The following is a 27,021-nucleotide window of genomic DNA, read 5'->3' as shown; positions in this document are numbered from 1 at the left end:
CCTAAAGAATCCGAAGAGGGAGAAGCTGAGCCGACCTGCAATGACGACACCACCGGTGGAGCCCTGCTGAACCGACTCACCACTTCCCAACGACAGAGAAGATCTTCATCCTGGAGAGTCTTCTTCCCCTTGAGCTGGTGGGACCAACCAGTTTGCCTTTTTCGTCTTCCTGGATCGTCTCATGGTCGAATTGCCCGTGCCAAGCACCCAGGCGGCCGGATAGCCACGCTTCACCACTACAGCGAATAAAAGGGTAATACCTTTTAACCGGGAAACTCTGCAGCTGGTTTCTTCCCTGGCAGTGTAACGACCTCCAGCTTTCCTCCACGTCGAGATCTTTACCCTCATTTACTTCCCGACCTGTATGTTTTACATTGTACCCAGATCCACAGCTAGATGGCCGCCAGAGCGACACACCACCTTGGCTGCCTCTGGTCTCCTGAACAGAAGCACATGGCCGTCCTCTGCTTCCCGATTGGCCCAGCCCCACAGCAAATTGAAGGTCAGCTTCAGGCTGTGAGGCAAAGCTGACCCCAGTTGTAAAGCTCTGTTCTACGGCCGTTGGACCTGTCTTTCCCTGTGAGGTGGTCGGAGGAGGATGTGCCTTTACCACCATTGCAGCCTCATTTACTTCCCAAGCTGCATCTTCTACACTGGACCGAGATCCATAGCAAGATGGCAGCCGGAGCGACACACCACCTTGCCTGCCTCTGGTCTTCTGAACAGAAGCACCTGGCCGCCCTCTGCTTCCCGAGTGGCCCAGCCCGACAGCAAATTGAAGGTTGGATTCAAGCCGGGAGGCGAAGCGGGCCCCAGTTGTAAGGTCCTGTTCGAAGGCCGTTGGACCTGTCTTTCCCTGTGAGGTGGTCGGAGGAGGATCTGCCTTTACCACCATAGCACCCTAATTTACTTCCCAACCTGTATCTTCTACATTGGACCGAGATCCACAGCAAGAGGGCCCCCGCAGCGACACACTACCTTGCCTGCCTCTGGTCTCCTGAACAGAAGCACCTGGCCTCCACAACAGACAAAAGAAGACACCGCTCTGCGAATTAAGTCAATAAATGAAATTAAGTCTACCCATCAGCTCCCTAAATCTCCAAAATCGGTGGAAGACATCTTAGAAAATGAAGCACTGATGAACATCAGCCAACACCAAGTTGAAGAGTCTCCCACTCCGATGACTCCTAAGACACCCATTGCTGAGTCTTGAGTAAGGAGCCACTTCAGTTCAAATTGCATGATCAAAAAAACAAACAAAACGTCGAAAAGGCTTCAACACCACCCTTCCTCACATTGGAATAGAGATGCAAAAACCTAGCGCAAAAAGCGAATTGGAGCCTACCACACTCTTTGCAACCTATTGAAGACGATATACACTCATCTACAAACGTCATAGTTACCTTGCGATACAAAAGGAGGCAAGTAAGTTTTGACAAGGAACACTGCGGCGATGACAACACAAGATTCACGGCAAAGACTGGGGGAAACACGAAATGGCGTGACCTAAGGCTGGACCCTCAGAGAGTAACTCTCCAAGAAAAAAAGAGTCTGAGGATTCATTATAGATGGAGAACTGACATCTATAATAAGGAGACCATTAAAAGAGAAACAAACATTTTGAAATTTAAACTGGAACAAATCCCAGGAAACCATGACGAGGTTATCTTAAATCTGAGATCGGTTCTTACACTGTTTCATTATATACCGCAACTACGAGTGATCAGATCGGACGACCTTAAAAAAGTTGACCCAAGTCACAGACACCAGAAAGCCAGCACTATTTTACATATAACATCAGTCACAGTGAAAAATCTACTAAAAGACAAAGCAAACGACCTCTTACGAATCGGCTACGACCTATCAGAACTAAACATGCAGGGATCTCAACTGCAGAGTCCTAGAAGCACGAAGAGAAACTGTAAGGCTCCTACTCAAAGTGCTACATTGTATAAAGACGCTCTTCAAAAAACGACATTAAACGAGAGCCATAATACTTCAAGCAGGAAGAAATCGACAGACACAAATGGTACAAATCTTACCGTAAAAACAGCACAACTGAATTGCTGACAAGAAACAATGTAGATTGCCGAGCTCCTAAGACCACTTCAAATGGAGCATGAACATTTTTTATTGTAAAAAGCGGTAAAGGCAAGTCAGAATCTGCCATAACCGATTCAGCAAAAAATACTATGGTTACAACAAGAACCATCACGCAAGAAGTGCTTCAAAAAAATGACTCCTTGAAGACACGGGATAAACCCATCCCTCTACAAGGTCTGTGGTCCTGGCTCCCGAAGGCCCTTGCTCGGCAGCAGAAGAAATAGCAACTCCAGACTCCTGAACATAAGCACCAGGAAGACTTACCATCAACACGACAAAGAAACCAGTTGAGGCTATGTTCATGGAACACCAGGGGTTACCACCATTTGCTGGCCCCTGGAGACGTGGAATTGGGATTTTACGACATCCTATGCCTGCAGGAAAGGTGGTTGACGCAGGTGCCAAGGCTTGACCGGTAGGAGATTGCCTTATCCCCAGCAAAGAAGGGTCCATTGTGGCGCCCGTTTTGGGGCCTTTTGATGGCATGCAAGATTGGCTGTGGAATTACAATGAAAGAATTCCTTATATCCAACTCCTCCTTGCTTGTGGTTCTAGTAACCCGGGCCAATTCAAATGAGCCAGGGGAAATAAAAAATCCCACTCCATTAATAATTCTGAATACTTATTGGAATCCGGCGACAGTTGATGCCACAAAATATTTGACAATGATCGAAGCGACGATCGACGTGGCCCAAGCCAAACACCTGTCGATGCACCTCCTCGTTTGTGGCAATTTGAACTCCATCTGCCAAAGAGACAACATCTTAAATAGCACAAAACTTAAATCAGCAGCAGAACTACGAGGATCTCTGTGGATGAACCTTATGAATTCCAGAGACTTACACAGTTTGGATAAGGCATTCAAAAGGCAAAATCGACCACCGACTTGGGAAAGGAATGGACACGGGACAACTATAGATCATATTTTTGTCACAAGAACATTACTCCAATCAATCGTTTCCTTTGAAGTCATTAGAACACAAGCAAGTGATCATAACTTTCTAACTGCAACCTGGAAGACGCCGAGCTTTACTAGCTCAAGAATGAAGACTCAGATAGAAGTAAACAGCCAAGGCACAAGACTACAATTATCTCAAAATGCCATACTAGAACTGACTAGCAAATACAAGAACTTGGTTGCTTCACCCAATCCTCAGATAGTGTATTACCATCCGCTCCTCAAGGCCTACTGGAAGACTGGCTTAAAAACACAGCAGAAGCCGAGTGCCAACAATCACACATACGATAGAGCATTGGTGGAGAAAAGAAGAGAATTCAGGAGAAACAAAAGAAGGGCTCTCAAATTAGAAACTCTAGAGGACAAAAGCAACACTCATTTCTATAACGAGATCATACAATACATGGGTCTGAAATCATCGACTAAAACTATATCAACAAGACTCGAAGGATATGCTACAAGCCTTAACTGGAAAAAAACAGAGAATTTTGGTCCCTTTTCAGGTCCGCTTCGCCTCAAACGGGTGACCAAATGCAGAACAGCATCGGCGAACAAACGTGGGTCAAGCACTTCGAGACTCTATTTCAATCGGCTCCGGTCTACCCGGCAGAAAGCCCATTAATAGACACACCCTGGGTAAAACTGGATGACCAAGAAGCCATTATTGACCTGATAAAGAAACTGAAAAATTCGAGGGCCCCTAGGCCTGACGGCATCACAAATTTAGATCTCAAGTCACACCCGGAAGCTTGGGCAGCATTTATCAGTAAAGTCCTCTGTAGATGTGCTGAAACAAAACCCATTCCAACATCATGACCATCTGCAAAAGTCGTCCCCATCTACAAAAAAGGCAACATCTGCGACCCAACAAACTACCTTCCTATTGCTTTGCTGGACCCTATAGGGAAAGTTTTTGTCTCTCTCCTCTTGAAAAAGCTGCAAGCATGGGTCAGCACCTCACCTTCTGGCGACAATTTCCAGTCGAGTTTCCAATGCAACATGGGAACTACAGCTAACATCCTCATGCTAAGCGTCTTAAAAAGTAAGGTGATGGAAGGAGGCCCTTGCCTATTCGCTGCCTTCATTGACCTAACCCAGGCATTTGATCAAGTGAATAGAACACGACTATGGGACAAACTAAAGGCATGGAACTGCCCGGAAGACATACTTGAACCGATAAAATCTCTATATTCAAACACGAACATGATAGTTCACTTAAGTCAACAATGTACACTGTCGACTGAGATTCCAACAGTGAGGGGAGTAAAGCAGGGTTGCCCGTTGCCCTGCTCTTTTCCTGGCCTACCTCGGAGACCTGAAGGTCATTGAAACAACAGTAAGATCTTTCCCACCCAAATTAGGCCAGACGAAAGTCACCCGCCTAATGTATGCCGACGACCTATTCTTGTTTGACCATACGCCCATCGGCCTTCAACCACAATTGAAGTCTACAACAGTAAATGACTGAGAATAATTTGGAAATTAACAAAGAGAAATCCAAAATTATGACAATAGAATTGTCTATCAGGAAGCTAGAAAAACTCAATTGGCGCTTGGAAGACCAGCAAATTGAAAAAAGTGAGAGCCTTCAAGTACTTGGGAGTCACACTGGACAGCTCAAAACAATACATAGGGCCTCATTACGACCCAGGCAGTAAGGGGTTTACGGCAGCGTAAACAGCGCCGACCCTTACCGCCTGATTCCGAGGTCCCTTAGCGCCATGGAGGATTTAACACCTGCTTTTAGCAGGTGTTAAAATCCATGGCGCTAAGGGACCTTGTTGTTTATTACGCCACCGTAAATTACGGTGGCGTAATTAACACCTTCCCCACTCCCATTATGCCCTATGGGGCAAAAATGGAAATGGGGAAGGGTAAATGGGGATTGGGGACTTACCGCCCCGCCAACCTCGGAATGGGGCGGTAAGTCCGCCAACCACCATGGCGTAAACATAGTTTACGCCATGGTGGTAAAGGTACGACCCAGGCGGTAACTTACCGCCTGGGTCGTAATGAGGCCCATATAGCCATGCAACGGGTCCTTCACGAAAAAATAAGAAATCTGGCGGCTCAACGTAAAGTAATCGACCGGAAATTTGGTTGCTTCTCTATGCTCCCAGTGATAAACTTCTATAAAAGGAAGGTCATTCCAACACTGGCCTACGGGGTCGAGGCAATGCCTAACATTCCGGGGTCAATATGGCCAAAACTTGAGGCATATTTTTGGAGATCTGTGTTGATCCTGCCAAATTCAACGCCTGTAGCCTCTATTAGACGTGAACTAAGTCTATCATCTCTGCAAAACACAGTAAAGCGCAATTCTTTGATGCTGTATAGGAAATGTCGGATTACCTATCCACCTCTGATATACAGCCTGATAAATAAAAAGCTATCAGCCGCAGGATGTAAGATGCTTACGAGATGGGGCAAGGCCAACACGACTTTATTATCTGCTATTGAGAGTGGACAGGAGGAACTCATCAAAAACCTGGTGAAAGTCACAACGAAACTAAAAGATCTTGACTGGATAAAGCCGCAACTAACAAATTAACAGGACATCTTCTGAGTAAGATGAAGAAAGTAAATGAAATACAAAACTTCATTAAGAGATGCCCAAGCAGACCCGTCCGTAACCTTCTCTTAAGAGCAACGAATGACATTTTGACTATTAGAGGCCTCTATTTATTTATTTATTTATTTATTTATTTGTAAGGCACAGAAAGCCTGCAGGCATTGGGGGCCACATAAAGACATTGGGGTCATTCCGAGTTTGGAGGTAAGGGGTTATCGGCACCGGTAAGGATGCCGGTGCCGGTACCCCTTACCTCCGTATTCCGAGGTCCCTTAGCGGGTCCCACTAAGGCCAGCTGGTTTTACCAGCCGCCCTTAGCGGGAGCCGTTAAGGGACCATGGAGCTAATAATGGGCCCGCTATTTGCGGGCCCATTATTAGCCCCTTTCCCATTCCCATTGAGCCCTATGGGGGCTCAAATGGGAATGGGGAATGGTATTTAGAATGGGGATTTACTGGGTCCTCCAAGGTCGGAATGACCCGGTAAATCCCCATTCTGACTACCCGGACCCGACTTTGGAGGCAGCCATGGTGCTAATAGCACCATGGCTACCTCCAAACTCGGAATGACCCCCATAGACTTATACGTAACATGTTGACTAAATAAGAACAGAACACGAGACGCTTGGAATGCCAAGGCACAGAACAGTACAAGTACTGCTCATGGTTGTCTGGTTCATTTAAATAGGAAGGTTTTTAATTGCTTTCGGAATCTAAGAAGGTTGGATTCCGCTCTCAAGTTCAATGGCAGTTTATTCCATTGCTGAGCTGACCGGTCGGGGAAGGCTTTGCCTAACCCGTTTATTTTCCTATGAAGATTTGTTGTAATAAGGCCTTGCGTCTCAGATCTAAGTGTGCGGGTTGGGGTGTAGCCTACGTTCTTAGACTTCAGGTACGCCGGAGTTTACCCTATAGGCACTTATGTGTAAGTGTCATAGATTTAAAAATGACGCGGTCTTTGACCCTAAGCCAGTGTAGTTCCTTTCGTGCTTCACTGATATGGTCAGTGTTTGCTTTCCGCTTAATTATCCGAACAGCGTGGTTCTGAATATGCTGGAAATTTGTCAGGCATTGTTTACTGGCCCCCAATAGTAGGGAATTGCCATAGTCCAGTCTAGAGAGGATGGTTGCTCTGGCAACGGTAGCACAGTTTGATTCACTCAGAACAGGTCTGATGGCTTTCAGCAGTCTTAAGTAGTATGAGCAATTTTCGCTGACGTAGGATGCTTGAGCATTCGAGCTCGGGGAGGCTTCTAAAGTCATGCCCAGGGTTTTTTCGCTAGTCACTACTTGGATGTGGGACTCTTTTATCATGAAGGAATCATAGCTGGATGATAGTTTAGCCCTGGCTTGTTTGGACCCGAAAACCATCAACTCGGTTTTTCCCCCGTTCAAACACATCCAGTTATGATCCATCCATTGTTCGATGATGTTGTAGAGTTCATATACCATTTTGTTGTCTTTTACGTGTTCTCAGCTCAGTTCCACTACCAGCTGAGTGTCGTCAGCATAGTTCGTGAAAAAGGCATTGATGTTGTCTAAAACCCCACACAGGAGGCGTAGATGTAAGTTGATATAAGCTTCTACAAGTAGATATAAGCTTCTACAAGTAGCTGTAGTTTTTGTAAACAAACCAACAGAAAAGAGACTGTCCGCCACTTGCTTCTGTCATGTCTAGGCACCGCCAAGATAAGAACCCAATACACACATAATTTTTTCAACAGCCCGCTCCTGATGGCAGAAGAGATTTGGTGGTTAAGACTGATAGCCGGTGGCAGGAGTCCCTGGCAAATTGTACATTTAAAATTCTGCAACATATCAGGACCAGTCCTACTTTCAGAATTAGATTTCCAGTATAATAACACTTAAACGTGGACAAAAGAGAAATAAAACTCAAACACGAGAAATGAAATATTCCTCTACAGATGTTCTAACAACAAGAGAAATGAAATACATATCGCTAGTTACATAAACTTGAAATGACTTTGACAAAGAATGACTGAAAGTTTAAATGCCACATTTTGTAAAAATCTATTGTTTGATTACAAAAAAAATAATTAATACAAAAAAAAGAAGCACCTGGCCGTCATATGATTCCCGAGTGGCCCAGCCCCACAGCAAATTGAAGGTTGGCTTCAAGCCGGGAGGCGAAGCCGGACCCAGTTGTAAGGCCCTGTTCTAAGGCCGTTGGACCTGTCTTTCCCTGTCTTGCCGGTATGCCGGAAGTGGATCGGACTGAGGTAAAATCTGCACCCTTCCTGCAGCCTCGCCAGAACGCTTGACATCTCTCCTCTACTACCCCTTGCAACCACTGAACACTGACTACAGTCGCATACCACTCCCGAACTTCTGCCCTATGGTAATGCCGACATGACCACCATGTTTTGGCCTGTGAGCCTGCACTACAGTTGATATAGGTATGCTGACTGTTATAATCTCTGCCACCTCATTGTGCGTCACTTTAAAAATGTATGTTTGCCATGTCTCCGATCCTGCCTATCGAACACTTCTGCTGACGCTATGTTTGCAAATCTAGGGTCTAGACCATGCCAATGCATATGTGCACCCACCCTGCCCTTCACGTCTGCATACCTGAAGTAGCCCCTGTAACGGGTGTGAGGCTTGGTCAGCATGCCTACTCACTCCTGTTACCGAATACACCTAACCATCTAGTCTTGCGCTGTACCTACACTCCACTTGACTGCAACTACCTAATTGTGACCCTGAATGCGACTCTGAACATACTTATCTTTAACTACCCAATTGGACCCACACAGCCTTGCGCTGGGCCTGATTGTACCTATCTGCAACCACCTATTGTGACCTACCCAGCCCTGCGCTGTGTGTGATTGTACCTATCTGCAATCTCCTATTGTGACCTACCCAGCCCTGTGATTGTACCTATCTGCAACCTCCTATTGTGACCCACCCAGCCTTGCGCTGTACCTGACTGTACCTATCTGCAACCACCTATTATGACCTGCCCTGCGCTGTACCCGTATTATTACCATCCTGCAACAACCTTATGTGACCCACCCAGCCCTGTGCTGTGCCTGATTGTACCTATTTCCAACCCCCTATTGTGACCTACCCAGCCCTGTGCTGTACTTGAATTTTACTTACCTGTAACGATCAAATGTGAACATGCACTTTCTGTAACTGGCGCCTAGATGCCTCCGGGCTTTATGTGCTGAATAAATACATTTGGTCGCAGAAAACTGAGTAGACAAGACATCAACTGAGTGCTATCATGTTGGTTTAGAGTTTGGGATTAGGACAATCCTCATTGTAGCGGAATCAGGGCTTGAATGATCCATTATGTAACTAGTTCAGATGGTCACATTGAGTGGGGATTTGCTTTTCCTCTTTGTAAAACTGACGTTAACTATTGTTTCTGATGTGTTCTATAACCACAAAATGGCCTCTAGCAAAGTGAATCTAGGCAACACTTAGAGCCTCATTACGACTATGGAGGTAGCCATGGTGCTATTAGCGCCATGGCTGCCTCCATACCGGGCTCCAAAACCAGGTTCCTTCAATGAGGAATAACCGGGTCATTCCAACATTGGAGGACCTGGTAATTCCTCCTTGAAGGAACCATTCCCCATTCCCATTTGAACCCCCATGCGGAGGGAGGTAATAACGGGCACATTACAAATGGCCCGTTATTAGCTCCCACTTCCCCTCGCGGGACCGGAAAGGACGTCTGGTTTTACCAGACGTCTGTTCCGAGTCCCGCAAAGGGAACCTCGTAATAGGCGCTCCCGTAATGAAGGGTGCCGGTCCCGTATCGGCACCCTTCATTAAGGGAGCGCCAGGGTCGTAATGAGGCCCTTAGTCTCTGATTAGTTCTAAGAGGACAGTGACTGTTTCCCAATTATTCATGTTTCGCAATTATTCAAGCCAGAGATGGGTGAACAGTTGGCAGCAGGGTGTGCATCTTGGCTCTTGTGTGGCTTCGGCAGGTGAGTATGTTTTATTTGTGTGGTTTAACTAACCAACTAAGGGGAAGTGCTATCTCCCTCAGTGCTGTGATGTTGCACTGAAGGGTAGCAGACAGGTTATATGATATGATATTTTATTTATATCGCGCTCGTACACCAGTGTTTCAGAGCGTGAACAGGCAAAGGGAGGAGAACAAGGGAGAACAAAAAACAACGATCTTACTAGGGCCAGTGACATTAAGTGCATGGGGAAGGGAAAAGGGAGAAAGTGCATGGAAGGGGGAGAATTGGAAAGTGCAACAGAGGAGAGAGCAGAAAGGTTGCAAAGGTCTCTAGTTTTTTCAGGTTAGATGCCTGCAAACTTTTTTGAAAATGCTGCTGGAAATGGGTGCACGGTGGCAGGCTCCTTTCAGCCTGGTTAGACTTTTAAGTCATTTCTCGTATGGATTTCTCTGATAGAGAAGGTAAGTCGGAGAGCAAGATGTGATCAATCAACTCAACTGGAATTTTCAGCGGTGGTAACAGACGGCTGTGCTGCGAAGAGAGTAGAAAAAATACTGAAGCTTAAATAGGGCCATTACCAAAGTGTGTACATGAACCTCACTCTCAACATTTGTTGCTTACCAGCTTACGAATGCCGATAATGTAAAATAGAGAGAGGAACGCAAGGCGCATTTTCCAGGTTAAAACTCTCCTCCATGCTTTCACCCTGATCTGATATATTCTGCTGTTTCCCATTTCTCTCCTGTAGGCATCTCACACGCATGATGCAATCACTGAGGGTGCACAGTTGATGAAGGAAGCTGTTGATGATCTCATGGTGACCCTGAACGAGGCTGCAAGTGAAGTGGGCATGGTGGGGGGTATGGTGGACTCCATTGCTGAAGCAATGAATAAGGTGAGATATGAAAGCAATTGACTCATGCTGAAACTTCCCCTTTGCAAGCAAACTTGGGATTCACTTGTATATCGCGTGAAGGGGTACTGCAGTAAAAGCTTAACAGGCTATATTTGTCTGCCTTACTTCTACTTCATCAGCATATGAAAAAGGGAATTTCACTGAAGCATACATTCCGGTACGAGAAAGTCTCCTTCTACATGCATTTTCGTATGGTCCCTGTGTTTTGGATAGTACTATGGATATTCCAGAATGTGCAGATCTTTTTATTATTATTATTGTTATTTGTATTAGGATTTTTATTGAATAATCTTGGTAATTGAGCAGGCCTTGAGAGCAGCCAACCATTCAAAAGATACATTTGCTATTATCTCTGAGGGTATCCATCATCTGGGGTCATGCATTACCACTTCCTAGCAGAAAGCCTCCACAGAGAAATTAATGGAAATATTTGAGTCAATTCTTCATAGTCATAGGATCTATTCATTTTGTTCCTTTTCGAGCACTATGCCATTATTTTGTAACACATCTTTGTTATTACAGAAAGATTGCATGGGAAGAACCATAACACTGATTAATTAAATGAACTATTACAGAAGGGGGGCAGCCTTTCAGGGAAGAGCTAGACTTACTTGCATGCCTTTCCTTCCAGGAACGATATGGAAGAGGTAATACATTATTGGATACTGTCCCAGATGTAAAAGCCCCAAAAGCTAGGAATTGGTGTTCAGGCTATTAGTTCATGCACCCAGGATAAAAGTGGGGCCAATACATCATCATCATCATCATCATCATCATCATCATCAAAAATGCTTTTTCTGGGCAGATTTACCATTAGCACATGCAATACATTTCATAATTCACAGTAAAAAAGGAAGAAAAAAACAGCCTCACAATCATTCACAAGGATACCCTAGTATATAATAAAAACGAGGCTATAGGAGTACAATCAAGGTTAGATACAATCGATCTGCGCAACCAGGCGCGATAAATGAATTTGGCAACAAAATAAATACCATTGATAGATACAATAGACCGACATAGGGCAACCACTTCTAGGGTGCTTCTGACACATTCTCTCTTGAACAGTGGAGTCAAATACATTTTCCGGAAGTCATGGTAACATTCGCAAAATAGCAAGAAGTGTGTAACTGATTCAGGGCAGTGTTGCAAGCTGGACAGATTGGCAATGGTCCTCCTGTCCAATCACAGGTAAGCGCTGCCACCTGTAAGGTACCCACTCTGAATTTGACATACAAGGTGCGAGCATAGGCGGGGGCTAACACAGTCCAGGTATGTCTCTCCGCCCAGAGTAGGTTTCTAGGCAAGATAAGGCAAAAAAGATGTTCCTGGATATTATGACTGGCAGACCACTTCACATCACTCTTTGCGCTAATAGGCTTGGAAGAAGGGTTGGTCCAAAAGTCTTCCAGGCCAGCAGTTCCAAGCTGTCTCTTTACATGACATAGCCAAGGGAGAGAACGGCTGCCCGGTTGGTTCAACAGATCAGCCAGAGCTGCTCGATACTTACAATGGGGAGCTCCACAACCTGACCCAATAGAAGACTGGTTTCCACATTAATGGACAGATTACCAGTATCAAGCCACAAGCCATTATTTGGGGGGCACTCGGGGTACTGTATGGTAGTCTGAGGAGCTTCTTTAGAAATGTTTGCTCAGCCACCCCCAGGCTAGAGCAGTCCCATATCTCGGCTCCATACAACACAGCCAAAGTGATGTGAATGGAGTAAATATGAAGAGCGGGTAGGACCACCTGCCCTCCATGCAAGATGAAAAATTACATAACAGAGTGGCCAATAACACAGAAGAACCCTGAAAAGTTTATATAAAAATATAAAGGATATTGGGTTAAGGGGTTAAGGTTGAGATGGGGTTGCAGTGGCTTTAAAGGTGTGGAAAAAAACACAGGGTTGCGCCCAAATAATAATGCGGTCTTTAAGATCTGATAAGGTCTGTAAGTCAATAAATACTGCATACACTTGCATCTTTCTTAGGACGCAGTATTTCAGGAGGATCATATGGAGGCGGAAACACTGATCCACAGTGCTCATCCCCTGCCTAAACCCAGCCTGGAGATGGGAAACGAGGTCCTTAGACTCAACACACTCCTACAATTGTTGCACAACAAACTCCGCGAAAACCTTCTCTAACGCATCGATGAGCAAAATGGGGTTATAATTGCTTGGTTGATCATGTCCCACCATTTTATATATTGGTACAATCTCGGCACAGTGCCAGAATGCCGGAACCATGTTCAGATTGACCACTGATTGGAAAAGCCTAGTCAATGCCGGGAGCCAGATGTCTGGTTCATCCTTCCAGAGGTCAATCTGTACCCTATCAGGGCCAGGTGCCTTTTGGCCCTTCATACTCAGCAAGGCACGTCTTACCGTAGACAAAGTAATACTAATGTGTAGTCCACAATCTGGCGCTGGTTCAGCTGCTATACCCACCGCCCCAACAATGCAGAAACTGTCAAAAGGCACCGTTGTATCATACAGCCCACGGAAGTGGAGGAACCATTCGTCTTCCGTTATCATGCAGTGTAAATGGTTGTCCTTAGAATCTTTCAGATCGAAGACCAAGGACCAGAAAGACTTACTATCCTTGACTATAGCAGCTCTTCTGAGCTCATCCCATGTTCCCTTGAGGAATTCAGATTTTTTCTGTTCTATGACACTCTTGTATCTATTCCTCAAATGGTATAAAGTTTCTTTGTTTGAATTGTTGTTCAGACTATTAGTTAATGCACCCAGGATAAAAGTGGGGCCAATACAAACCCAATGATAACCAAGACACATAAGGTCCTCATACCTAATTCGGAATGGGTACCAAGAGTTCTACCCTACACAATAAATCTGTGACTTTAGAGAGCTCTATGCTTCTGTTGTACGAGTTTAAATAGCTCATATATATATACACATGGCTCTACCACATGAGCACAGATGAACTGAGAAACATTTGCATTTGGATAAATCTGTGTTTTAGAAAGATAGTGGTAGAAGGGGGCGCTGTTGCACGGCTGCAAGATGGCCGCTGCCTGAGACAGCTCGCATCCAGCAACTTCAACATCCTGAAACATCCTTGCTATTATGGCTTCCTGTGTGGTGTAACTAATACTACTGGACTGGTAACAACGAGTTCAGCCACCTGACCCCCTTTTGGTCTCCCTTGGATGAAGTTGTGAGGAGTTTGAGCCTTGTTGCCATTGTCCGGACTCGAGGCCCTGCCGCGATATCCCTGCTTCAACTGGAGGGAGTGGGATTGCGAGCTGTGCCTTCCAGCGGCCTCTGTCGGGTTGGCTGACGGCCCACGTCACGGGACATGAACCAGGGAAAGAAATCTGCAGTGCGTGTGTAGCATGCACCTGGCTCTTCTGGGAAGCACAGGCGGTGCCTCCCCTTTCCTGTGTTGCCGTTTTGAGGCCGCCCGGTGCTCTATCATTGAGCGGTCTGCACCACCAGTACTTGAGGGCATGAGTGGCATGCGGCTGCAACCACCGATTGAAGACCCGCTGGCTCCCATCGACCTGGCCTTGGGCTTTGCTAGGCTACACCACTCTCTGAGGAGCGGCACCCACAGTTGTGTGGCGGTATCCATTACCCATGACAAGTCAGCTTCCCTGGGACATCCGGTAAGTGGACGCGCCAAGGCGCGAGGGGCTGATTGACAAGCAGCAGACACAAAGGTGGGCAGCGGTTCATATGAGGCAGGTGTAAGAACACACTCTGAGAGCACAGGGTCTAGCCCTGATGTGTCACTGCTGCTGGCGCATTCCACAGTGGTTTTCTTGTGCAGGGGTATTTGCTGCACTCCCTCTGCTCCATTTCTTTGCAGTTAGCCAACACTGCATGACAACACCCATCTCCTGGTCCCCATCTTTACTGCAATGGATCCCTGTGTTGATTGTGTTTTGTGGTGGTGCTGGGATGGGCGCACCACCTCTGTGGCTTGGCTGGCTCCTCATACCTCCTACCTAATACTACCGGACAGGAGACTCAGTCCTGCAGTTCCCACAGTCAACCTCTCTCTACTGCTTGAATGTCACAGAGCAGGATGGGGAATAACAAAAGGGAAGGGAAGTTGGACCAATTTGCACGCCAGGGCCATTCCTCTCCTCTGCATGCCATGACCTACACTTCGAGCTCTATTGATGTGGCCACCCTGAATCAAACTTTGTTGGGTCTGAAGAACAGCATGGATAGTCTTGGCTCCAAAATAGATACATTAACTTGTAAGGTCGAAACTTCTGCCGTCCAACTAGACAAATTATGTGACCCCATGACAGAGCAGCGCATCGGAAACAAGGACAGGATGACGCCCTTGCAAAGGGAGGTGGTTAATTTACAGCAATCCGTGAGACGTGTGGACGCCAAGAATGATGATCTTGGAGGAAGATCATGCAGAAATAACGTTTGCATCGTGGGTGTCCTGGAATCCACTCATATTGCCATTATGGAATTGCTTGTGGAGAGACTGTTGATGGATGTACTCAAGCACACCCCCCCCAATGTCCAAAATGTTATTAGTCGAGAGGGCACACCACTCCCTCGCCCCTAAACCACCTCCTGGGACACCGAACAGACCCATCGTTGCAAGGATCCTTAATTAAACGGACAGAGACATCATTCTTAGAACCGCAAGGTGCAGGAACAGAGGAAATCATTTCAGGAAGTCAAAAATAAGTTTCAGGAAGAAACATCTCTGCTATGCCATGCTGTTTCCTGCTAAGCTTTGTGTAACCCATAATGGCAAGACCTGGTTTTTCATGACCCCTGCATCTGCTGACCGTTTTGTCTTCGAACTGCCTGACACTGTGGTAGCCCAGGCGGCTCCTAACAGCTGACTTTGGCACACCTTTCCCTGTTTCATAAGTTTGCTGTGTTTATCTAGAGCAGACAGCCATACGCTCTTGCTCTCTTTTTTAGGTGAAAGGGTCCTCTCTGATCTCTGCTGTACATCTAGTCAAGTATACAAATGTATCTGTCCAATGATAGGACAATGCTGTGATTTAGTTGCTTTTTTTTTTTAGCTGTGCGCAGTCACTGCGTCTTGTTTTTTAGGAGTTTAGGTTTCTTTTGGGTGGGAAGTATGCCGTTGGTGTTTCTGGCGTGGGGGAGGGTATGGAGTGTGGGGTTATGTTTTAGGTGCTTTTGCAATAATTTTTTAATGCTGCAGAAACACTTGGGGAGTGAGGGTTTCGGTCCTTCAGTGAGGACTTATGGTTGGTGGCCCTGTTCATGCAGGGATACCCAAATATTGGTCCATTATCCACATGAGAACGATGAGTGATCCCCTTGCTATAATATCCTGGAATATCAGAGGGGTTACCAACAGAAAAAAATTCTGACTAGTGGTTAACTATGCTAAATTGCACAGGGTAAATCCCATCGAACTCCGTGTCTATAACCCGGAGGCAGGACTCTCTATCCTCGAGGGCTTGTGGGGACGCTGCCATGCCAACTTAATGCCTGCCGCATGGAGTTCTCAACCCTGACCATGGTGAGCCGTGCCCTCTCTGCCCGCCGCCACTCTGCAGCTATTTTCCGGCCCACCCGCAGCCACATGGAAGACACACTTTGTCCAAGGTCCTCCTGCCCTTTGGGCGATGCCTGCCCCTGTGATGTAGTTGGCCCCCGAGTCCTGACACCTCCTACGTCGAGCCTGCTGCTGCCTTGATGCCATCTGCCTGTGCCACCACGACTGCCGCCGGGATGATGGCAACCCCCGGGACCGTTGTGCACGTGCCCTGCTCGAAGGTGCCTGCACAACCTCCATTGCCAGGGGTCCTGTTGCTGGGGTGACCACCTCTGCTGAACCTCAGACTCCCGACTGTGGCAGGGATGGGATCTCCACCAGTCTGGCCACGGTGGCTGGGGCAGGTCCACAGGGGGCCCTGGTGTCATCTGGGCCAGAAGACGGCATGGAGGACAACTGGCGCATAGTGGGTGAAGAGAAAGAGGGGGTTACAAGAGCACCCAGCACATGGAGGAAACCTGCGACAATGAGCCGTCCTAGCCAGTTCAGGATGGCACACGTCTGTTCATGATGATGACGTGCGTGGTCCTGCCAGGAAGCATGCACATCATCACGAATGACGTGTGTGCGCATCGCGACACCGACTAGGACGGGCTCAACCCTGTCGCGGATTGTCACATCCGCAGGGAGAGGAATGTCAGTTGACGTGGACTCTTCCTCTCTCTACGGACAGGCCGGACTGAGGCATCCGTGCAGGTGCACAGTGATGCAGTCTCAGTATCAGGGACAGGATTAGGCACAGGGCCCTATGCAGCGACCTATGCTGCCTCCTGCCCCTGGGCTGCACCACTTGCACCAGTGGCATCACCCCCTCTAGGTCCCATGTGGGTGTCTGATGCAGCCTCCTCCTCAATCACCACCAACATGGATGCCTCTGCACTGTCATCCCCATTGTCCTGCCCCTATGGGGGCTCACCTGCCCCTTCCGTGGCCGTAGTAGTGGACGCAGCACCAGTCCCCTCGCTCCCGGAAGATGTTACAACATGGGAGGGTGATTGGGCCTTGCGTCTCTGCCTGGTGGAGGCATCCCCGCCGCTTTGCTCCACAGCGCCATCTCCGCCTTCTCCCTCCATCGATGCTGTAGATGGGGAGACATTGAACACAAGCATCAGGGCACCGAACAAATGTCTGCTAGATACAAAGCAAATGCAGATGAGTGGCACAGTCAAACATCATATCCATCATCACCCTCCACAACACACGGGTCAGTGCAAGAAACACACATGAACATACAAGCATGGCACGTGCTACAGACATTTGCATCCATGTCCAAGGCACTGTGTGAACATCAGAAGGGGGGCTGAACCTCACATGCATCATGGAACATGCACATAACATGCACACACACCACCAGACAGTCATGCATCTGGCCATGTCTACCTCCCGTCACAGTGCATTCATGGACAACTGGGCCGTATCAGTCAATCACGCATCGTGATACTCATGTGTCATGCATCCATGGCGTTTTCCAGTCACAAACTCACCACTCAACTCAGACACACGCACATGTACACCATGCATGTCCATGAAGGTGACTTAAGTATCCATGTCTCACACCCCTCGCATGGCCAAGTCCAGACACAGGCATGCAAACATGTGTGCATTTTAACATGCTGGTGCACATCATGCATTGCAACACAGACATCATTGATGTGGAACACGCTTAACTGGACTCACATGCAGCAAGCATGCCAGACATAAGTCCAAGGTGCACACTCTAGCCACACCTCAACATGTACTACGGAGGACAAGAACACATGGACACTTACCACTCGACTCCAGACAGGTCTACAACTCAAGGACCTGGTGGTGAAGCGCTCGGTGTATGCGCTCAAGGACCCTCATCTGGATGTTGCTCAACTGGGCCCGGCACCCCACATCATCCTCAGCCTGGACGAGGCACCAGGCCTTGTAGAGGGTCCTGGACCTGAAGTCCTCCCAGTGCTTCAGGACGTGCTTGTAGTCACGGGGTGCCACCCCTCCTCATTGATGGCACCCACGATGTCCTCCCAGATCCTCCTCCGTCCTTCCTTGTCGGTGCGCAATGGTGAGAAGAGGGCATCATAATGCCCCAGCACTTGCTCCACCAGGATGCCAACTTCATTGGCAGTAAAGGCGGCAGCCCTCCGCCTCTTTGCCGGGAGGCTGCCACTGGCCCCGGATGGTGATTGGTCTGACATGGCAACCCCCGAGGCAGGTGTGGGTGGGCAACTGGGTTCTGGGGCTGGGATGTCTTGTAGGAGGCAGCTTGGGGTGTTGGGGGTCAGGTAAATGGCCTTGTGGGCAGGAGCGTGGACCTCCGGACCATCATCCTGCAGAATCAAACCTTTCAGACCTGCATGCTTGCTGCGATGGAGGAGCAGGCCAGGGCTAGGTGTGGTCAGCCTCCTGCACCACGCACACCTTCTCATATTGCACCAGAGGGTGACGACAGTGACATCAGTTCTCCCACTATAGGCTAGCTGTGCAGGCCATGAGCCCACAGAGGTTTTTTTTTCTGAACATCCACGCATTTGCCACTCCTGCTTCCCCTTTCCATGGGCTTGCAAGGAGGGCACCGTGTGACAGTAACTTACACAGAGGCATTGAGCTTCCATCAGTTGTGTGGCCAGTCTGAAGTCCAAACTGTGTATACACCCCTAGTGGGGATTCATGATCATTGTGCATATTTACATGTTGCATCTTCATGTATTACCTTGCCTGTCTCCATTGTTGATGCACTTCATGCTGTATTCAGTACCCTGCCACATTTATCTACCAGCAACACACTGAAGATGGGAGGGGTCCATGTGGTGGCTTTGTCAGATTGGGACACTTGGGCTATTGTGATTGGTCACTGTCTGACGTTGGCACTGTTGGATCCTGTGTTCATGATTTGTTATGCTGGTAAATATATGTTCATGTGTACAGTTTCATTTTGATGTGTGAGAGGGAATTTTCTCTGGCCTGTTTCCATTTGTCACAGTGCACTTTGTGACAGTTGTGTCATGTGTTGTGCATTTATTTGGTTGCTTTCACATTGCATGCCATGGCATGATGTGTCGGGCGGGTAACATGGGGTTTGGGAGGGTTTAGGTGACATACCAGTATTTGGATGTGCTGTTTTCCAAGGGGGTATGGATTATGCACCATGAATGTGTGCCTTTTGGTCACACGGCATTGGGTTTGTTTAAGTAGCTTGGGATACACACAATGTAACACTTCCAGGGACACATTCTCAGGGTGGTAAGGTTGTGACAGTTGACTGTCCCTTTGTCATCATCAATTGTCACTTGGTATGTGCCAGGCCTGTGTGCACTCTGCAGGGGTGGGTAGGTGAAAAATATAGCCACAAGCTGGGTACGGGCTGCCTCGCCACATGCCTTTTCCCCTCTGATGCGCAGCGGTAGTGCGTGTGGTTGGGGATGTGGGGGCACCACCATGTCCACCGGTACGCCCCGCCGGGTTGCAACTTTGTGCAGGATACATGCTGCCACAATGATCCTGCACACTACTGGGGGTGCATATAGTTGCTTTCCACCAGTGCGGTCAAGGGAGCGGAAACGTGACTTGAGCATTCCGAATGTGTGCTCCACTATGCCCCGGGTTGCAATATGGGCTGGTTTGTATCTTACCTGGGGTGGTGTGGTGGGGTTCCGTATTGGCGTCGTCATGTAGGTGCTCAGAGGGTAGGCACTATCCCCTGGGGAGGTGATAATGGTTGTGATTAGTTGGGTTTCTCTATTTCTCTGTGTGTGACTTGCATGCATGTGCACAGGCATTTGTACTCACCAATGAGCCATGTGTCGCCATGCCTCCCAGCTTCCAGGACCCAGTTTAGGGGTGACATTCTGAATATGAAACTATCATGGGTGGACCCTGGATAGTTTGCATAGACAGAGGTGATGAATCCCTTGGCATCGCATACCACCTTCGCGTTGATGGAATGCCAGTGCTTGCGGTTGCGATAGATGTGCTCAGTGGCCCTAGGTGGACGTAGAGCCACATGGGTGCAACCAATGGCACCACGCACTTTGCGGGTATTCTGGGCATGTATATGTGCCTGCGGACTGAGGGGCGTGCAGTCATGATTGCCAACACCTGGTGTAGGCAGCGTGACTGCGTGGGCTGTGAGACGCCCCCAACTATGGCAGTTGTCTGCTGAAATGACTCAGTGGGCAAAAAATGCAGTACATTGAACACCTTTTCCAAGGGGCTCACTGCTTGGGAGCACAGGGTGGGTGATGTGAGGTCATCCTCCCACTCAGTGACCAGGTCTAGGATGATATGGGGTAGAAACCTGTACCTGCCATAGACCTGGTCATCAGGCATCCCAAAAAGGCTGGTCCTGGGTAAAAAAATGTGGGGCCTGGCTATCCTCCTCCTCCTGCGGTGTCCCACGACCACTGCTGCAAGGAACTGTACATTCATCGTAGCTGTATAAGCTTGTTTGTTGTTTGCGTGCACTTTTATGCTGAGCGGGGGCGCTTACGCCAGCTTTCGCCTGGCGCACGTGTTTCCGATTTAGCGCGTCTTTTGGCGCGCACGGGTTTGCCCTGTTCAATTCCATGAATACGTGTTGTTAGTGCGCGTGTGGGCGTTGCGAGGATTTCGCAGTGGTACTTTCCCCATAACGCTTACATTTTCGCGTGTTGTTCCCCATTCCATGTGGTGTGTGCGCTGGGCGGTGTGCGCCTTCACTGGGCTTCTCACGCGCAGCCTTCGGGATGTCGCAATGATGTGATTCGGCGCAGGTCCCATGTAAGCCATGCACAGTGCCTTCCATGAATCGGGAAACAGTCGTTTGCGCGGGTTTTGCACGCCTGCGATTTTCACGCTTACGCCCCCATTTTCGGCGCACATTAATTCCATGAATTACCCTCTGAATGTGCTGGCCATGCAAACGCATAGAATTTATCCAGATTATGTTTCCAGGGCCCAGTCTATGTCACGGAACATTGCAAAAGAGGTTTGCCCTCCCAAACTTGAACTTGTTGAAAGGTTGACTTCAAGAATTAAATGATGTGTGGCTCTCTTCACAATGTTTAACGCCTGTTTCCAGCTTTTTCAGTGTTTGGAAACTGTTTTCATTGTACAATAAATGGAATAGTATGTCACTTGAGATTTCATTGTTAAATCATTTATTTTTAATTAATTACGGTTTGTGAAGTTATGTCACTAGCTAGGTCTTATTTCAATTTTTCCTTGCTTTTTGTATTTATTACTATAAATATAATTGATTTGTATTACAACAATTAATGTCAGTCTGATTATTTCAAGTATGTGACTCAAGTATGGTGAGCTTAAAACCAACAGTTACAAGGAGCTACTTTTGGCTCCCCAGGCCAACTAATATAACGCCATAAACTAGCTCCTTGTTCCCTAGTGGTAGCTCCTGGTGCTGGTGACCGATTACTGCTGGATAGTCAGGCACTGCTTATAATTCCTGCTTGTCCAATCCTAATTTCAAGCCCTGTTTGTAATGAACTCACGATAGTTGAAGAATCTAAGAAAAATTGGAGCAGAAGGCATACAGAAACTCAATGTCTCCAGAGCACTAATCCTCTGCAGGCTGGACTACTGCAACAGCCTCTTCCTCAATTTGCCTAAATCCTCCCTTCGCCCTCTCAAATAATCCAGGATAGGACTGCAAGATTTATCCTTGGCCTCAAACCCAGGGACCGCATCTCTCAAGCCCAAACATATCTCCACTTACTCCTGGTGGCTGTGAGGATCAGGTTCAAGACCCTTTGCATCATCCACAAGGTTTTCTGTGGCCAGGGACCCCACTACATCCGACTCTTTCCCTAAATTCCTCCCTCTTAGAGACGTTTGGTCATCTAGCTGCAATTCTCTACAGATCAGGTGCTATTCCAAGCAGAGATTGTAGTGTAGATCTCTTTCCTCGGCAGGCGCATCCCTCTGTAATGGCCTCCCTTCAGCTCACAGGCTTCTGCCGGATCTCGTTAAGTTCCGGAAGATTCTCAAGACCCAACTTTTCACTTCATCATTCCCCCCTCTGCTAATGCCCCCCTCTGTCACATTGACTGGCTGCCTGGTCCCTTCTGAGCTCCACAGGGCAGCAGGCCCTCCTCGCCCAGTATACCCCAGCACCCTGTCTTCCTGCCCCCCTACAACCTGCACTTGCCCTTTCAGGCCCCTTTCCCCTGACAAGCATGGCACGGTGTGCATCCCTACCAAGCCTGTCCACCCCTGTCCTTGTGCTTCGCATGTGGTCCTCACTCCCTGTTTCTCCTGGCTCTTGCCCACCTGGCCTCCCCTTAGCACTTGCCTAGCCCCATTGGCCCTCTTCTTCCACTCCTCCTCCTCCTCCCCTCCTGCACTTGTATACCTCCTCTTGCCCCGCACCTTCTTCCCACTGTAGCATTTTCCCTTCTGCCCGACCTACACCTCCCCACTTCTCCCTCCCCCCTGCATTTCTTGTGACTGCTCTTGCATGATACGCATGCCACAAGGCCTAGTAGGACTGCTGTTGTTTTTTTTTTTCCTTGCCCCACCCCCTTTTTGTCTTCTGGCACCATGAAAAACCATTTTTTGTATGGGTATAGACGCTTTGCAAATAACCAATAAATAAATTAAATAAATGAAGTCTAACCTCACTGGAACGTAGGAATCATGATAAGTGGCAGCAGATAGCAGTAGGCCAAAGGCTTATTCGCCACAGTGTAAGCTAACATTGAAATAATGAGCAGAGGAATATGTCTTTCCAATGTGCACTATGAACATGCGCCTTTGGCCTTTGCACATTTACATTTTACTGTGGAGGCCCACATGTGGAGGACAACCAGGCGTGCATGCATCAATGCAGAAATCAATATGATTGCTGGAACAGATATACACAGAAGCCAGCAAGCCTTTCAAAACTGCACTCATTCGAGGCCCTGGCTGCAACAGTCCACCTCGACGAGTGCAAAATTGCCCCTTTCCCCCCTCCGTTCCTGGTCCATCCATGCCATCTCTATATAGTAACCCACTGCATTTGTATTTGATTTATGTTTGTTTCAGAAAAGAAGTGGCCCATTTTTTGGCCCAAAAAACTGCCCCGCACTATTAATTTGTTTTATTTCGGGCATTGCCCAATTGAAGAATACAGAAATCTGAGCCTGTCTGCACCTCGCCTAGGGTCATCTTTGAAAGAATATGTAAATGTTGTAGGACCAGGTGCATTGATACTGTTCAAATGGAAGTAAATATTTTCATATGTGGGATACTTGAAAAATGTTGTTGTTTTTCACTGCACAGCTTGCCATTAATATTGTTCAATTTTGTGGCATGTGTTCCCAAAACGAAACTCCCTCTGACACGCTGTGAACTCTGGATGAAGGGTTGCATTGTTATGTGTCCTTGAATCCACCACACTAACAATTGGAAGGCCAAAATGTGTCATATTTCCACAAAGAAGTGATAGGATTCACTATATTGAAAGCTTACGTAGGAATGTTATGTTTCTATTACTGAGATCTGTCTTTCGAAGTGGTTGCTACAAGCGAAGGGTTAGGTGGAGCACACCTGGGTTCACTGAATAAGTGTTTTTTTGTGAATGGTAGAGAATCAAATAGAAAGTAGTTTTAGGTGCAGGGGAGGAAAAGTGGCCCTAGCACATAGCCACCACAATACACTTGCACGAAGAAAAGAGGATCCGTAGATGGAACCCTCCCGTCCCCTGCACACCTTACAATCCTGTCAATGGACGGTTAAATCATTAACTAATGAAAAAGTTCAAATAAGGTTCTGGTTTGTCTGATAATTAAAAAAAAGACAGATATTAAATTTACTATAGTACACAAGCATTTTTAGTGATTGAATGTAGAAAACATATAGGTCAAAGAAAGTTCAGTTCAACATAAATGTGGCTGACGCTTTTCGAGAAATATACTCTCTTCTTCCAGAGCCAGATGGAGTTTCTGATCTGTAGATTAAAAGTTAAGGAGAGAAACTGTAAGGCTAAATCCAATAGATGTAAATATAGAAAATAACTGTAACATAAGTGCATTACTTAACAGTATTATCATGCTCACATGTCGCTGGTTGTGATATTTAACAAACTAAAAAATTATCCAAAGTCACTTACAACCACGTGTCTAAAGAATCTCTAAGGTGGGTACTGCGGGAATAGAATTAGTTCTAACCTAGATACCTGCTGACATTTAATAGTATCTTAATGGTTCTAGGTGTCCAGATTGATTGTACTGGCATTATGGAGTCTATGCATCATGATGAATTGGAGACAGAAAGAAAGCTTAGGTCCAGAGTTTGGCACTCACCAAAAGCTCATGAGGTGAGCTGGTGACTTCATTGTGTAGCTCGACGAGCTAGTGAATAGCTGGACCAGTGAAATGATGGTCCTGTAATAGAGGGATGGATGTAAAAGAGGTTATCATGAAGTGTCAGTGAATTTAATTGGTAGAGAATGGTAACTAGTCACTCACCGATGTAGAGAATCTAAAGGCACACACGTGTTGTTATGCAGCAAAATGCTGGAGCGTGAGGCACCGTTCAATGTAAGTAGCACGAACGTGTATTACAGTGTGTCATCTACAAGCTGTAGGAGAGACATGAAACTAAGTCTGCGGTATAAGTTATAAGGGGAATTGCTTACATTCTCGTCCTATGTCACTGGAGCCAGTTAGCAGGTCTGCTCGCACGTGGATGAACATCAAGGGGGAATCTCCTCTGTGCGGTGGCTTTCATGAAGGGTAACCATTGGCAACGGTTACTAAGGGGAGGACGCAAGCTCCCTAGTACGCGCCCCATGTATACAGAGCAAAGTGGATCTAAGAATAGTTAACACTGAAAAAGGACTGAAGTGTAGTGTAAACACGTATTGGAAGCAAACCGCGAGGGCAGTCATTATGTAGTGGATATGTTAGGCATGAGGTTACCTCGTATGAAAGCTTTCACATATGGGAATAACAATAGGGAACACTAGGTTCTGATAAAAAAGTGGTCTGATTAGAGAGGAATTATAATAAAGGGACTGAAAATGCAAATAAGAAGTGACCGTGAAAAAAATTGAAGGGAAATGCATAGTGACAGGAGATAATTGTGACGTGTAGGTCGGCGACTTCGATTTACACATTATTTAATGACAGATATTCCACCAGGTATAGTACAGATTGTATGTGCCTTACAAATTAAAGTCAAAAGTTACAGGTTGTCGAGCATTTTAAGATCAACTATAGAGTCAATAGTGCGATAATTGAATCATGTAAAGTTTCCCATATTCATATGTTCACAGAGGTTTCATGATCAGACTAGTGAAAAAATGCTCATAAATAATGGGTGTAGCTAATGATGAAAACAGAAGTGTTCATTGATCTCTACAATCATTATAAAGGTGATGAGTCAATGAAGAGCATTTAACAGAAGGAGACATATACAGGAGGCCACAGATTCATCATTTTGATGTACAGAGTGCTAAGGTAATCAGTTTACACAAAACATTTCAATGATAATTCATCATTCAACCCTCTAGGGAATAAGGTGTCAAGGTAGTGGATCCATAATTTTTCCCTGCGAGACAAAATTGCTTGGTAATTTCCACCTCTAGAAGGTTTTTTTCACTACCTCTAGAACTTGACATTTGAACTGTGCCACAGTGTGATTATTTTCTAGGAAATGTCTTGCAAAAGGTGATTTACTGTTTTTACATCTAATATTGGATTTGTGTTCGGTTACTCTATCTTTAATGGGTCTCGTAGTTTGCCCCACATATAGTTTCCCACAGGGGCACTTGATGGCGTATATGACCCCTGTGGTCATGCATGTCGCATAATCTCTCTGTTTGATTTTCTTCCCTGTGCGGGGATGAGAAATGGTGTCACCCTTAGTCACATTGTTGCAATGTGTGCAACATAGGCATGGGAATGTGCCAGTCTTTCTTGTTTTAAGGACCAGTTGTTTGTCTTTTGGGGGTCTTTCAGCTTTTACAAGTCTGTCACGAAAATTTTGCCCATGTTTGAATGCCATCATGGGTGCTTTAGGGAACAGCTCATGTAGCAAAGGGTCATTCTGTAGGATGCTCCAGTGTTTTCTTATGGCTTCACCCACTTGAAAGCTCTGTCTGGAGTATTTTTAGATGTACAGTATAGTGGCGCGCGCCTCAGCAAGTGGCCTCTCAAGTGACCTGTTTAGCCTGGAAATGCTGGTGCCTGTGTCTGCAATGCTGAAGAAAGACGCCCGTGCAGCTGTTCTTTCATACGAGGACTTAATGAGATAATCATACCTGGCCCCGCCCACAAAAAAGGAGGACCTTACTTAAAAAGGAGGCTGCGCGCCATCCGCACGCGCGTCTCAGCAAGTGTCCTCTCAAGTGGACTGATTAGCCTGGAAACGTTGCTGCCTGTGTCTACAAAGCTGAAGAAAGATGCCCATGCAGCTGTTCTTTCATATGAGGACTTCATGAGATAATCATACCTGGTGAATGATACTCCCTGGAGAGTCACTTTAAAGACGTATTAATTAACAACTTATATGATGCTAAAATAGCGCTTTTCTTCGTTTATATATAGGCCCCGCCCACAAAAGTTGACAACCTTACTTAAACAGGAGGCCGCACGCCATCAGCGCGTGCGCCTCAGCAAGTGGCTTCTCAAGTGGCCTGTTTGGTCTGTGCGGGTTAGAGGGCAAGGGTTCACAGAGTACGTTTTTACGGCTTTTGACAAGTTCTTAGAGCATTGTGTGGTACTCTGTAAAAAGCCTGTGGAGATAAGTGTGTAAAGTGACACGTATGCTAAGCTTGATATATATGTTTATCAGAGCTGAAGGGTTAAGGCTAAGGACTGCGCAAGGTACACGAATAAGCAATGTACCCGCGGAACGGTAAAAGAAAAAAACAATCATTACCAAGCTTAACGATTACAACACGAAGAGCGAGCATGGCACAAGCAGTTTCTTGCCTCTGCCTGGCCAATCAGATACAGATGACAAGCTATTACAATGTGCCCAAACATGCTCGTTAGGAGGTAGTGTATCAAAGAAATGCGATAA

The 27,021-nt window shown here is 46.9% G+C and overlaps 1 protein-coding gene across 11 annotated transcripts in view; it reads left to right on the top strand.

The window, feature by feature from the left end:
• Positions 1–27,021, top strand: part of TLN2 (talin 2) — a 7,472,684-nt gene that overhangs the window by 3,908,114 nt on the left and 3,537,549 nt on the right. For all 11 annotated transcript variants that reach the window (XM_069624483.1, XM_069624482.1, XM_069624486.1 and 8 more), the window contains one exon: positions 10,328–10,474. In XM_069624483.1, coding sequence (XP_069480584.1) covers positions 10,328–10,474 — 147 coding nt within the window. The remainder of the gene's footprint in view (positions 1–10,327; positions 10,475–27,021) is intronic.

Source organism: Ambystoma mexicanum, chromosome 11 (assembly GCF_040938575.1).
Source record: "Ambystoma mexicanum isolate Mex_15411 chromosome 11, UKY_AmexF1_1, whole genome shotgun sequence".
Classification (NCBI taxonomy): domain Eukaryota; kingdom Metazoa; phylum Chordata; class Amphibia; order Caudata; family Ambystomatidae; genus Ambystoma; species Ambystoma mexicanum.
This window is presented reverse-complemented; position numbering and strand designations above follow the sequence as displayed.